The 15,901-nt window shown below is 38.9% G+C and overlaps 1 protein-coding gene across 2 annotated transcripts in view; it reads left to right on the plus strand.

Moving 5' to 3' along the window:
• Positions 1 to 15,901, plus strand: part of nphp4 (nephronophthisis 4) — a 202,952-nt gene that overhangs the window by 138,506 nt on the left and 48,545 nt on the right. For both annotated transcript variants that reach the window (XM_023264530.3, XM_035945560.2), the window contains 2 exons: positions 11,133 to 11,293; positions 12,828 to 13,011. In XM_023264530.3, coding sequence (XP_023120298.2) covers positions 11,133 to 11,293; positions 12,828 to 13,011 — 345 coding nt within the window. The remainder of the gene's footprint in view (positions 1 to 11,132; positions 11,294 to 12,827; positions 13,012 to 15,901) is intronic.

Raw genomic sequence — 15,901 nt, forward strand, 5'->3', positions numbered from 1 at the left:
ACAGAACCCATATGCCTGACCCCCAGAGCAAGCCAAAAGGCGACAGTGGCAAGGAAAACACCCTTTTAACAGGGAAAAAAACCTCGAGCAGAACCCGGCTCTAATGTGGGGGGACCCATCTGCCTGCTGGCCGGGCGGGTTGAGAGGGACAGAAGAGGTAGAGAGATAGAGATAGAGGGGTAGAGGTAGAGATAGAGGGATACAGATAGAGGGGTAGAGGTAGAGATAGAGGGATACAGATAGAGGGGTAGAGATAGAGGGGTAGAGGTAGAGATAGAGGGATACAGATAGAGGGGTAGCGATAGAGAGGTGGGGGGTGGGACACAAGGACCATAAAACACAATTGTCTTGTTTTGTCCACAACCATATCCATTTATTCTCCGAGAAGAATAACAAAACCAGAAGAAGTATTCTCATTAAGAGGCTGGAATCAGAGAATAGATATGTAGTGTTTTTCTTACAAAATTAATGAAACGATTTCTTTGAATACCAAAATAGTTCTTGGTTAATTTAGTAGTTGACAATTACTCAATTAATCAGTTAATTGTTGTAGGTCTACTGACTATAAATATAAATATTTAATAGAATATAAAGTTGTGCTGGCATACATTAAACCTATATGTCACAATGTATAGTGTACCTGGTGTACAGGTATTTTGGAATTTTGGATAAAGTTTACACAAAATTTTACTTAATTTACAGTGCTGCATCATTGTATATATATTACAGTTAAAAATAGTGACAAATATACTATATTTCACAGATACTGATCAGAGGAGGCAGTTTAAAACCTCTTTTCCAATCACATTTAGCTTTTTCTTTGGCTTCCTAATTGGACAAATGAATGTCATTGTATAACATTGATGACATTCTTTATTGGCTGCATTTAAAGTCATGTATAAAGTTACAAATGATGCTAAAATTGTACAATATGAATGATCTATGGTTTGAGTTTCATATGTTTGTGTATGTGTTTGACAAAGTGACACAGAGGTTGAGAGAGAATATGCAATCTGACTCTGAGCTTCAAAGCCACTGCAGTTATTCAGCTTGGGGACTGTGTGCCTGCTGGGTAGAAGTTCCTCATTGCCATGTTTAGGCAATGACTTCATGCATTCATTAAAGGTCCTATAATGTTCCACTTTTTAACAAGTTCATGAAAATCTCACATCCCCGGAATGTGTGTTTCAAATTTCAGCTCAGAATGCTGTGCAGATGGTTCATTCTACCATGTCTATAATACTCCAGATTATGGCCTTGTTCCAAACAGGCTGTTTCAGTGTCTATAGTCATAAATCCAACTGAGATGCTGCAGCCTATACCACTTTTAGGAAATGGGTCACAGGCTCAACTCTGGGTGTGTCCCAGTAGCCATGCTTCATTTAGAGACAAACTTCCTGATCTATGAAAAGGAAAGAAATGGGAGGATGGTCTTTTCTTATGTGTTGTTGGGCTCCAAACAAACTGAGACACCACCAACAATAACTTATAATATGGGTCACAAAATTAGTTTCAGTCCAGCTGTCAAGTTAGTTTTAATCTATGAAAAGATGCAGTCATGTTTTAGCCTGATGTACATAGCATTAGCTATACATATGTAGCTTGGAAAGTATGCACAGAATATGCGTTGGTTTCTGCAACCACTCAGTGTTAAAACTTACCTCAAACTCTAGTATGTTATTTTTGCACCTGTCTTGTCTGTGTGCTTTTTATGACCAGAATCATAGACCATTTGCATTAGTGTAAATTTCCCTCTAAGTATTTAACTTACAAGGACACAACTTTGTCTCCTTTTGACTTGCATGGAGTGAGTTGAGTCTGGCTGTATATGCACTAGACTGTGTTCAGTCGGATTATATTGTATGGACAACTTTGACCTTTTAGACTTTTTTGTAGAAATGTCCTAAGCTATTTTTAAAGATTCTCCTTTACCGCAGTTGTATTCTACAGTGCAGCATTCTACTGCACATGTGAAAATAAAGTGTGTAAAAGTGAAAAACTTATGTGGTCACACTGATCATTAACTATGTTCTGACATCTAAGGCTATACACTACCAGTCAAAAGTTTGGACACACCTTCTCATTCAATGTGATTTCTTTATTTTTTACTAATCTCTACATTGAAGATACATACTGAAGGCATCAAAAGTATGAAGCAAGATATATGGAACGATGTAGCAAACAAACAATTGTGAAATAACTCTAAATATGTTTCATATTTTAGATTCCTCAAAGTAGCCACTCTTTGCTTTGATGACAGCTTTGCAAACCTTTGGCATTCTCTCCATGAGCTTTATGAGGTAGTCACCTGAAATGGTTTTCCAACAGTCTTGAAGGAGTTTCCAGAGATGCTGAGCACCTGTTGGCCCTTTTTGCCTTCACTCTGTGGTCCATCTCATCTCAAACCATCTGGATTGGGTTTAGGTCAGGTGACTGTGGAGGTTTTGACTTATTTCACACTTTTTTTGTTCACTACATAGTTCCATATGTGTTTATTTATAGTTTTGATGCCTTCAGTGAGAATCTACAATGTAAATAGTCATGAAAATGAAGAAAAACCATTAAATGAGAAGGTGTGTCCAAACGTTTGACTGGTAGTGTATAAATGGACTTGCCAAGCCTAATTATCATTACCAAAGAGTGTGTAGAAAACAGTCAGGTAGAAACTTCAGATTTTTTGCCAGTTCTGACTTGTTTTCTCACATTAAAAAGAACACGTAAAACTGTCTCACTACAAGCACATTCATTTCGGGATCTCTATGTTGTTGGCTTAGGAAGAAGAGTGAAGAAGAGAAACACTGCATTTTTTGTGGTGAACTAACAAGCCAGTGTTTGGCTATTTGAATACTACCTCACTGTTTTTACTGAATAAAAAGATGCATACTCAGGTGACACTTGCATACTATGTGCGCCTTTCTTACAACAAGAAGTTTTCCACCTTAAATCATAAAATAATTGTTTTTTTGCTATCTGCCCCAAAACAACACGGAATCATTTTCTGATTAAACACCATAATTGGTAGGATAACATGGTCAATGTATTCCAGAAATCAGTTTGGTTGAGTTTTTGTTAAAAAATAAAGTAATAGCAGTTAGGGGACATTTAGAGTTTGTGATAAAATATAGATTTAATGAAAAGACCTTCATTTTTCAGGTTATAATGATTTGCAGTATTATGAACCATCCCACTATTCCAAACTCTGTCCTCTGCAGTCTTTGTGACTCAAAAATAACATCACCTTACTTCTTCTTTTGCTTCCAACAGGTAGGAGTCATAAGTCCTACACCAAAAATGGTACTTAGTGATGTCACAGGAGTTCCATTCTTCAGTTCCAAAAGAAATGCAAATAGTTATTTCCACAAGTTTCTTTTAAAGAACCATTTCTTCAAATGGTCCCTACAAGTGCCTTAAACAACCATCAAAACACGGTTTCTATAGGCACCATAAATGACACTCCTCAGCAAAGATAGGTTTCTTAAGGAACAATTTTCAAGACAGTTCTGTAAGGACCCACCTTGTATTATATTATAGTAAAACCTAATAACCGCTTAAGTAATTTTTAAGCAAAAAAGTCAAATGTAAGAATTTGCAGCACTTCTGGTTCCCTTAGTTAGAGCACATTTAATATTTTAATTAGTTGGTCAGACAGAAGAACATGTTACAAGATACCAATGGGGCCTGAGATGTTGTGATGAACATTTTTCACTATTTCTAATGTTTTACAGACCAAATGATCAATCAGTAATGAAAACAGTCATTAACTGCAGCTATAATTTGATGCTTACTGCTACCACACCAATAAAAATGAAGAATCTTTAGCACTGTAAATAAGCATATGTAGTACATCAAGAACCATCCCTTAAATAAAGAGATTCTTCAATTGGTGATGGTGCTTTGATGAACCAGAGAGCTGTTTAAAGAACCATTTAAGAAGCATTATTTTTCAGAGAGTATGGTCACTTTGCCATATGAGGAGTAACATAATTCATTTTGAGCGTTTGATGTGTGGGCAGCTTGCTTTACATATTGCAAAATATAAATGTTGATAATGAGAAATACTGTGGATTATTACTTTCTTGTGTTCGTGTGAAAATAAACAAAAACACCAGAGCAGTGACTAATTTCAAGATAAATATCAAATTTAATAAAGAGTATCATATTCTTGATATAGCAGAGATGCCCCGAGATGTGTGTTTGTGGCTCTTTTTTCTTTTCTTAACAAAAAGACACTTTCCCAGAGATATATTGGTAAATGTAGCCTTTGTCTACCTTGATGCTCTGCTTTGTGTCAGTCTCCAGATCTATCACACACTCTGTGCATCCTTATTGTTTTCTTTGCCTGCAGCCTTTGCTGTGTTGTTGAGAGTTGTTGATCCCCAGCAGATTTTCAGCCTGCCCAGCCTGCTGTGTACACACCAGGCAGGCCATCCAGGTTAGGGGAAGTCTGCTGGGTGCCGCTCCTCGTCTGCAGACCGAGCTGCACACACGCAACCCTGTACAACCCTTGGGCCAGATCTGTCAGCTCTTCCCTGTTTGTGAGCATAAACACACACAGCACATTCTGTCTCACTCTCTCGCTCTCCCTCTGTGCTCACATCGCCACCCGACCACAGCACACAAGCCCAGAGAATGCTGGGAGAATTAATGGTCCAAGTGGAGAGAGTTGGCAGGTGGTTGGGGAGAGGCGGTGAAGGAGCCTGCGAAGGTTAGGGTAAAGGCAAAAGATTTCTGAGGATACACAGAAATATCACTGCTGTGTTGGTCTTCGTGTCTCTCCCTCTTTTCTTGAAAACTTCTATACACGTCTATAATAGCTGCTCAGCAGAAGTATTCTTTAACTCCATCCATCCATCTATACACCACTTAATCCTTATTAGAGTCGCGGGGGGCTGGAGTCTATTCCAGGTGACTTAGGGTGAAGGCAGGGGACACCCTGGACAGGTCAAAAGTCTACCAGAGGGGCTCCTTTTAGAGACAAACAATCACACTCGCATTCACAAATACGGACAATTTAGAATCACATGCAAACTCCATGCAGAAAGATCCCAGGCCCAGGCAAGGACGCTAACCAGATATCTTCTTGCTGCAAGACGACAGTGCTAACCACCACAAGGCACTGTGCAGTACCTTCTTTAACTTTTTAACCCATTTATGATAGCTGCAACCCATCCAGATGAATTTTACCTTGTCTTTCATACAAGTTTGCTACTGTCTCTTGTTGGTCTGAACACTGTTTCAGAGGCTTTTTCATCATCATCAGTAAACACCACAGATATTACATGATACTGTCAAAGTAGTGGTGGGACATGAATAAAAAAAAAAAAAAATCAATCTAATTAATTCCAGGCTTTGTATTTAATTAATCGCGATTAATTGCATTTGTGTCAAATAGCGATGTCTGACACAATAAGCAAAGTTTTTCAATTCAAATAAATTCTGGTTGATAACTGAATCAGTGAATAGACACGTGAACTAAAACAGCAAAAATGTTTGTGTTTCATTTATATTTATCTGCATTTTTCATCTGTCTATTACATTCACAGATTACTGCAAACTCAAAGTGCAATTATAGTGATCATATTCAACATTTTAAGACTTTTTGTAAATTCAAGCACTTTCACTGTCTTGAAAAGTGGTCTATTGTTGGATGGCTACACTGTTTGTCAGTAACAGGACTGTCATAGCTAAAGGTACGTGTCCACAGGATCCTTCAGTTTCTAGCATCCCATTCAATGTCTATGTGAAATGCAGCGTGTTGCATGATGGTTGCACGTTTCGAGCTACATTGTGGCGCGTCTTCCTGGAGCTCATTTGCATAAAGTAGAATTGACTTCTTCATTCAAATTCGAAATTTTCGTTAAACATCTAAACTAGGCTTTGTTGAACTAAAATGAGGACATATTCAGCAGCTTATTTCACGCCTCAAATGCTTTCAGAAATACTTTTTGCAGAACAGTTTTCGTAATAAAAGAGAAAACACTGTGGGTTTTTTTTTTCTCATAGCACGTTTTTGTGCGAGAAAAAATAGCCCTGTGGACATGTAGCTTTAGCTCTGATATCCAATAAACTCTTTGTTGCACAATTTGCACACAACCACACTTTTATCCAAGCTGCCATCAGGAAGATTTTTAAAAGAAGACTTTCTGCCCAACAAGCCAAGCAATGTAGTCTCGTCTTCCATCACTATTCAACAAACTTTCTTGTGTGCTGATTCACTCAGTGCATCCTGTGCATCTTCTTCACAGCTGGCAAACAGACTTTAGCTTCATTACCGTCACCTATCGGACTGGAGTGTGCATCAATGTTACCAGTATGCCAGAAATTAGGGAACTGAGAAAGGTGCAATTAAATGCGTTATTTTTTAACACGTTGTTTTTTCTGTAATTAATCAAAATGAACGTGTTCAAGTCCCAGCCCAACCTAAAAGCAAAATTAAATTCTGAGCATAGCAATTCATTTTTCAGCTAGTGTTCTATATGTCACCAAAAAAAATAAATCTAGATTTGAACATCCACTTATTAGCTATTCAGAACATTCAGCCACACGTCACAGAAGCAGACATAAGTTGTGAAAGCAAAGTCATTGACCAGGAGACAGTGGATGGCAGGAGACAGATCAATAACACCTGTGTTTCTTTCATGGATGATGACTATGGGATGCTCAAGAAAGATATACAGGGCCTTTGAAAAGCATAGATTGTTTTCTTACATAGAAACAAGCTAAGATGAATTCAAGAGATGGACATCCACACACCATACTGTAATGAACATTATGTGATATCAATAAAAGAACTAGAACAAGCTAATGGGTGACATCATGATCCTCAAGGTTTGTTTGACTCAGATCATCATTCAGACTGTCAAAAGCAAAACATTAACAGATCTAATAAGTGATTCAAAAGGAATCATCTATTGAAGGCTCTATTTGATGCTGAGGTCAGATTCAGTAAAATCCTGTCATCCCTAGCCTTAACCACAGGTATCTGTCATCAACAAACCTTTCTCTTTGAATCCTTCACAACAACTCTGGCAACCTCAGAACAGACTGTGTCTTTTTGCGTGCATCATGGGAATACTGATGTGCGCTAAATGAATGTGTGTGAGTATTTGAAAAAAGAAAGTTTTCCTTCATGTCATGTGCAGACAGAGTCAGTGGGGCTTGCTGGTGTCTTTATCACAGCAGGACTGTCACCAAAGGTCCTCATTACACCACTTCTATCCAGCTCGCTGATTTTCCGTACGTTCAACTTATGGGAATAAAGACAGCATGTGGGCTTTGACACAGACTTGGAGGGATGCTGTCTGGGAGAATTCTGAGAGTCAAACTGGCACACAGAGACACACACTCATACCTTAAGTACACACAGGCGGTAACAACATGCCACTGTGATTGGGGTTGGCCTGCAGCTTACTGCACAGTAGGGCTGCGCGATATTGTAAAAAAATGACATTGTGGTATTTTGTTTCTCTGCGATGTATATTGCGATACAACAAAACAAAACTGCTTAGTAAATATAGCACAGGTATGACTTACAGCAAGATGCAGTCTGTGACTAAAGCAGTGCAGTCTGGTCCACATGTTCAGGGCAGCAGCACATTGTCTGTTATACAGACTGGACATCTCTCATTGAGGCTCCAAGCAGCCAGCACTGCTCTCATTCAAGCCGTCATGTTCTTACTTTATGATCATCTAGAAAAAAGAAAAGCTTTACAAACAGCAACTTTTCAGTTGGAAGTCCTCAGTAATAAAATGGACATGAAAACTCATGTAGGGCTCCGTATTTGCATAGTATTCCACTGTGACAGCTCTGATTCAACTTGTGAATTGTATTTTCCATACAGCTCTGGAATGAAAACATGAGAAAAATAGGTGCGTGCTGATAATACATAGAGCTTGAATGTTTTCAAAACTGTCTTTGGCAACAGTGTTAATTGGTAAAATGTTTTTCATGAGATAAAAATTGATCACATCAGTGATTCCCTCCGCTGTTTGGAACCTTTCTCATATGGTGTAAGACTGGACAAATCATCGAAACTGCCTTTTTTTTGTTGTTGTTTTGGATGACATTCAAATCTGGCTTTGCACTCATCATACAGAGATCTGTGGTGCTGATTTAAATGGTCAAACAAATCAGCTGTGTTGCCTCATGTAGGGGCAACAACTGCAGGCAGACTACGTGTTTGTGGGCAACATCTACCTTTCTGTAGCTGTAATATTTCCAAACAACTGATGTTGTATTTCTTTTTGCAACCAAATCTTCCTTTTCAGTGTTTCTCTCCTGTTCCTCACGCATTTTGCTGTGCCCATGTGGAGCCTGCATGTCAGCAATCTCTGTCTTTTAAGTAAGAAAAAGGATGATATATTTGACCTAATTTTCCCCATTCACATGGTACTTTCTGCAAATATGTATATCGCAATGGTAATACTAAAACAATATATCATGCAGCCTGAGTAGGTATGTGCTGCTCTCATGTTCTTACTTTGTGATCATCTGGAAAATGCTCTTTACAAACAGCAACTTTTCAGTTGGAAGTCCTCATTAATAAAGTGGACATGAAGACTCATGTAGGGCTCTGTTTTCCAGCTAAAATCCACTATAGCTGCAGAATATTCTCTTGTGGGAGCTCTGTTTCAACTTGAGTCTTGCATTTTTCATACTGCACTGGGATGGACATTTGAGAAGAATAGGTGTGTGTGGGGGTATTACATACAGCTGGTCAAGTGTCCAGATTACGTATTTAAAAACGTCTTTGGTGACTGTGCTTACTGGTCTCATGTCTTTCACGGCATATAAAGTTATCACATCAGTGATTCTCTCTGCTGTTTCAAATCTTTCTCGTGAGGTGCAACGTTGGCAAAATCATCAAAAATCCTTTTTTGCTTTGGATGATGTTCAAATCTGGCTTTGCACTCGTCATTACTATCTTTGTGGTGCTGATCAACAAATTAGTCATGTTACCTCATGTGGTAACAACAACTGCAAGACAGAGTACTTGTTCATGGTCAGTATGAGTCTCCATGTAATCAAAATGTTTCTGTAAACTGTCATTGCTTTTATTTATGCAACCAAGTCTTTCTTTGATCTACCTCAGAGTGTTTCTCTCCTGTGCCTCAGTCATTTTGCTGTGTACATGTGGAGCCTGCATGTCAATGAACTCTGTGTTTTATATAGAGTTAAAAACATACTCAGTGTATCCAAGAACCGTTAAATCACAGTAAATGGCGTTCTATCAGAGAGACTTCTCTTATAGATTAGTCACTGAAAATTAGAGCCATGCAAGGTTTCTTTTTGTATCAAGCAGCAAAAAATGTTGTAGCATGGTTAGTCCTAGTTACTGTGATGTGACACTTCACTATTATGCATGTTAACGCTGAAAATATATATTGGGCCACACTACAGTGTTCTGTACCTACTCACCAGCTGTGTTAGATCAGTGATGGGGCTTGTTTCATTTAAATGGCTTGGACAAAGAGGATGAGTCAGATTTCCAGTCGGTGCATTGCAGAGCTGCCATCAAGGAATCACAGGATACTCATTTTACATTCTCAGTTTCTGGTTTAATCAAAATGAAATGGCTTGTGTGCACTTTTCTGCATATGGCCTTGCATGGGCAGATAAAACAACAAGCAATACTAAATATTTTTATTATATTTTGGAGATTTATACTATTTAGACCAATATAAGTTCTTAAACTGTTTGTTCATTACTTCCTCTTTGTGGGTAATTAAAAGGGAACTCTACTCTTCTTAAAAGTTTAAAGTGCCAATTGTAGATGTACGGATTGAGCCATGACTATATCTATATATACTATGCTACATACACTACCATTTATAAGTTTGGGGTGACTTAGAAATGTCTTTATTTTTGAAAAGCATTTTTTCAATGAACAGTCTAGACATTGTTAATGTGGTAAATGACTTTTCTAGCTGAAACCGGCTGATTTTTAATGGAATATCTACATGGGGGTACAGAGGAACATTTCCAGCAACCATCACTCTTGTGTTCTAATGCTACATTGTGTTAGCTAATGGTGTTAAAAGGCTATTTGGTGATTAGAAAAACCTTGCGCAATTATGTTTGCACATGAATAAGTGTGAGTTTTCATTGAAAACTCATTGTATGGGTATACAGTGTACTATCTATAGGTATTCTCCATGAACTCTCTCTTGAACTTTTTTGGCAATTTTGTCGGCTTCTTTATCATCTTGAATTATAAAAACTGTCTGGTTCTTCTGACTTTGTGAAATAGCTTCATTCTCCCTGTTATTGTACTCTGTTGCTGTACAGTCACCAGAGCTAATGACTCCCAATAGATGGCTACTGCACCCGTTCAGATTATCTATTTACAGCCGATTACAGATATTAATTGTCTTCCTCCAAATTCCAAATTCCTCCAAACCCATAGCGATAAAAAGAAAGGCAAGCATAATAATCAAATTGGTGACTTTTTCCTCATCTTGTGTATCTTTACATGTTTTGGTAAAAGTAGATGCAGCAGCCAATTACATGTGGACCTTTATTCTCATGTACCCTCATGTCATTCTACTCTCGCTTCCATGCTTTACTGTTGGGACTATGCATTCACTGTAGAAGTCTTGGCCTTGTCTTGTTTGTTTTTTATTTATGTTTCCTTTTTTTTTGAAAGACGGCTGTTCTGGCTCTAATTTGTGGTGTTGTATGGTTCCTATACCTGCTGATTACTGCTGCTAATGTGTTTCAACTGATTTTTAGTTGGTCACCAATCTATTTTTTCCATATTTCTGAATTCTCACAGTCACATTTTTCAGTTCCTCCATGATTTTTTTTCCCATGTCTTGCTATGATGCAGATGAGCAGATATATATAACTCATAGGTCCAAAATAGAGGAAGTTCAAAGCCCTTTTTTATCCATGTTCATTCAAGTAGACTAAGTGGAAATCATAGATGTAATCTTTTAGTTTCATTGACCCTAAATTTCTAACTTGTGTGTCAGTGATCACAGGTGTATTCATTTTTGTTGCATTGAGTTTCTATGTCAGACCCTGCATTTTCAATGTAGTCTTTTTAAAGAATATACTCTCCTGTTGTATACTGTAAAACTGATATTAAATTATTAAATTTATATCTGACGTTTCCTTTCTTCTTGTCTAGGCTCTCCAGGTCTGCAGGTGCAGTTCAGAGTAGATGACAGTTTCCTGAGGCCAGGAGAGAAGCGCTGGTTCCTTCGCTACCTGGCCCTTCACACCATGCACATCGACATCTGGGACAGTAACTCGTTGCTCCTCATCGGTTCTACTGCCATCGAGCTCAAGGTAAAAGACAGTGAGGTCAATGCAGTCGACCAACTCGCTTATTAAAATTATAAAACATCATTGTAGTATCACAACACAAATTCTGACTCCAACTCACCTGACATTTTCATGATTTTTGAAAAGCAAATCATCTATAAAAGAAAAGAAAAACTCTGTTTACACATGCATTGTTGAGTTTTGACACACTTTTGAGTCCCACTGTAGTGCATTTGTCATGTATTCATGGAGTGTTTGAAGTTTGCTTTAACACGTTTAATAGAGAGAACCCGTTGTTGCAGAGAAAACTGATAATGATAATATAATGTCAAGTTCCAACACAACTCAAGGTATATTAGCCAGGTTTCCTCAAACACACGAAGCAGACATTTTGTGACAGTTGTGATAAATTGACCGCTATTGAATGTAATGGGGCGAGAACAAGTACCAATGATGTTTATTTCTTGAAATATACAAACACTGTGGCTGTTTTAAAAAAATTATGTGATTTCTTACCAAGAAAAATACAGTGTGGAACATCCATCCATCCATCCATCCATTTTCTATACACCACTTAATCCCCATTAGGGTCGTGGGAGGGCTGGAGTCTGTCCCAGCTGACTTAGGGTGAAGGCAGGGGACATCCTTGACAGGTCGCAGTGTGGAACAGTCTGTTTTTTTTTAACTGTATTGTTTAGTGTTTCTACTGTTCTTTATGTTCAAGGATTTAACAAACCCAAAACGTCCTCCATTTCTAGCTGCAAAAGAAAAAGAAAATACAGATTCTAGAGGCTTTTTCACTTTGGTCAGTGGTTTGCAGCCAAGTGATTGCTCCCTCTGGGTTAGGGGTGAGTTGCTGCCCAAAGTGAAGTAGTTTAAGTATTTTGGGATCTTGTTCATGAGTGATGGTAAAATGGAACACAAAGTGGACAGACAGATTGGTGAAGCATTAACAGCAATACAGGCGCTGGACTGGACTGTCGTGGTGAAGAGGGACCAGAGTCACGTCAAAAAGAAGAGGTTGGGGTTGTTCAGGCATCTGAATAGGATGAGCTCCTTCCTGTGGAGGTTTCTTGGCATGCCCAACTAGGAGGAAACCCCAGGGTAGATCCAGAAGTCTCAATTCAATAGGCCTGGGATTGCCTTGGGATCCCCCAGAAGCAGCATGAAAACATTGCTGGAGAGAGGGACTTCTAGAATGCCCTGCTTAGCCTGCTGGCACTGAGATGTCACCACAGATAGGCGAATAAAAATGGGATGGGTGGATAGTTTCAGTTTAACTTCGGCTTTTATTGATTGGACAGAAACTCTCTTGCAAAACTCGATGTGTAATTGATCTGTTGGGAATTTGTGAAAAGGGTAAAAACTGAACTTAACCTCATCCATTGAACAAGCCCACTGCAGTTTGTAAGCCATTGACACGTGCATTAATTTTTGCTAATCTGTCCTTGTTTTGTTTATTCCCTTTGATGTCAAGTACGTTTGTGTTTACATGCATACTTTGCTAGTAAATGTGCGTCTTGTCGGTTTCTCATACTCAACCATTTTGCATCCCTAGTACATGTTGCGTCAGGGAAAATCAGCAGTACAGGCCCTTCATGAGGTGGAGGTGCTGACCACTGATTACGTGGGAGAGGACACCTTACTGACGAGCACAGATTTGCCTCAACGCTCAGCGTCGAGCCCCATGACGGTTCACACCATAATCAGAGGCCGGCTCCACGTACGAACAGGCAACATAGGCAAGTACTGAAAGACTTCTTTTTACATACTGAATTGCTAAACACTCTTACTTTGTGTGCCAAGTTTTGACACATGCATGGCCAACATCTCCATAAAATATCAAATCTTCTGAATATTGAAATGAATGGAATGAAATGAACGTGCCAAGATTGATTTTCTGGGATCATAAGTATTGAGAGATGATTTTACTATTACTAATAAAGTCTTGGTTTCCCTAGACAACTTGTCATGGACCAACATTTTTGACATGGGGATATTTTTAACTGCTGTACAAAAAGGCCAGAAATGATCTGGAATCGTCCTTTGGGCACTTTGTAAACACTGACAGGAAATTTCCATATTAGTTTTCCTGGATATCTCACTAAACAGACAGACAAACAGCAAACAAGTGGTAACATGATCACGACTCAGTTTTATTTCAGTGCCTTCAAATGCATCTTATCCTTCGTCAACATCCTCTATCACTGATATGTATTGTGCTGACTATACAAGTTATGGCCGTTTATGGATAGAGAAGATGTGAGAGTGATCATGCAGTGCTGGGGACACATGGACTGAGCATTAGCTGCTGTACAGTTAATGTACTGGAATGATTACTGCCTCCACCGGGACAATGAGAGGAGTTGAGAGTGAATGCAAGGAATCAAGTGTGAATAGCTTGGCAGTTACATTCTAAAAACATGAAGGGAAATATGAGCAGAGCTCAGAAAACAAAAAGTTATGTTTACTTAGAACTTTCAAAAAAAACTCGTCTTTCTATATCACCCAAATCTCCTTCTACACCTGAAATATTTATGAGTGTTTTATATTCAGGTCATATTCCATTTGAAGCCTTAGATTATGAAGTAACATTGTCTGTTTACTTTCACTGATGTGTAGAGTTGGGAAATGACAGTCTCTCTCCCTTTTCACTGCTGCTAACTTCCCATTTTCAACAGCAGCAGACAAAGGTGTGCAGCCCTGCAAAGCAAACACTGTGCCACAGCAGGAATATCTTGATGTGATAGTTCCACTCCGTCTAGCAACAGAGCACCTTTCCTCTTCCCTTGCACTCATCCAATTTGGGCCTGGCGTGCCCCCGCGGCGTGACGGCAGCTGACGATAGCTTCCTTGCCATTAATCAACTGTTGAAACGATACTCCCTCTTATAAACAATGCATCCTTCTCCAGGCCTCAGAAACTCTTCGGAGTGCTATTGTTGAGGCTAAATATGCCAGCACTTTCTCATTGCGCTTATCACTCAAAGCGGTATGAGAGCGCAGTGGGTTATTGGGTGTGCTGGGGATGGAAAGAGGAGGGTTGTGTCTGGCATGTAAATTCCAATCAAGGCTCAGATATCCATCAGGCGCCCTGGCCGACAGTCAGAATCAATTTGGGGAGGGAGTACTCGCAAGCACTTTTCTTTGTTTCTGCTTCCATCTGTCGCTGTCTTTCTCACATTCTCACTTCTCTCGTCACTCTTTATCACAGTCTTCCTGTTTTCCCCTATTCATCCATTTACCTCTTACCCTTCTATCACACTCTCTCCTCCACCCTCTATCTGGCTGTTTGTTTTCTTCTCTCACCTCTCCTATTTCCACTGTGTTTCTCATTGTTTCTTGGTGTCTGTCATCAAGTCATAATGAATCAGTGCTCTTTTTTGGTGGGTGGTGAAGGATGTGCAGCTGAGATTGAATGGGAAAGACACTCAGACACACACACACACACAAGCATGCGTGCATAACAAATCATTCACATATGTCAAGAAGACATGCGCTCATGCGTGCCCACAGACATATAGACAGGCAGGTGTAACAGAGCGTGGACAGGCTGTGTGATGAGGCAGGATGGCAGCAATGAGAGGCGGACAGGTAGAGTCTATCACTGATATCATGTGAGAGCCCTGTAACTCAAATTTTTGTGATTTTCAAGTTCACTAGAAGGATTACATGGCTTCTCTGTGGATTGGAAAATTCTTCTACCTTTAAGTCCCCGCTGGATAGATTCAAAAAGTGACACTGACTCGGGGACAGGCAGCATTTCTGTGTTGAAGCTGAGAAGATACAGGTGCTGGATTTCAGCTCAGGAGGTGAAGGAAGGTTGACTGAAAATGACAGATGATGCAGAGTACAAAAGAAAGTAGAACGCTTGTGGCAGTATGCCAGGAAGACACACTTGAGCAATGCAGCATTATTATATGACAGTGTTAAATAGTCTAATGGGTGCTGTAAATTCTTAAATATTGGCCTTTCATTTGTTCAACAGTCTCATAAAAGATAGAGGCCTTCTTTTCTTATAATTGATCATTTTCCACGCTTCTATTGCACATTCACTGTTTTCTGATCTTTTAATTGCATCTTGATGCAGCTTGGTTTTACTGTGAATTTAAACCTACTTTTACATTTACCTGCTGGTTTGCAAAATTCCATAAATGCTACATTTCTGCAGCATTAATCTACTGCTCTGTGTTTGTCCTCTCTCACAGAAATGCTGTTTTCATCCATAATTTCAGTTGAATTGCTCTCTTGCTCTAATGTTATATAATCTATATAATGTTCGGGAACAGTTTGCATCAGTTTTTTTGGGTAAAAGACAACTTCTAATAACATTATGTTTAGCTAACAAATCACAAGGATTAAAGGATATTAGATTATCTTCAATGAAAGGTGTTCTTAATTATTACTTAGTGATTGGTAGCACACACACAAGTCTTTATGATGACTACTCTTAATAATAGCTTTTTCTATATCATTAAACAGACATTTTTGTATGCTATGCACATGATTACCACACCACAACAAACTCAATTTTTTTAGTTGACAGACACTTTTTATTATTTGTTTATGTAGTAGCTTTCAAGAAATTAAACAGTTCATAAACAACTGCAATTGAACTGCAACTGTGAATTTC

The sequence above is a fragment of the Amphiprion ocellaris genome, chromosome 8 (assembly GCF_022539595.1).
Source record: "Amphiprion ocellaris isolate individual 3 ecotype Okinawa chromosome 8, ASM2253959v1, whole genome shotgun sequence".
NCBI lineage: Eukaryota > Metazoa > Chordata > Actinopteri > Pomacentridae > Amphiprion > Amphiprion ocellaris.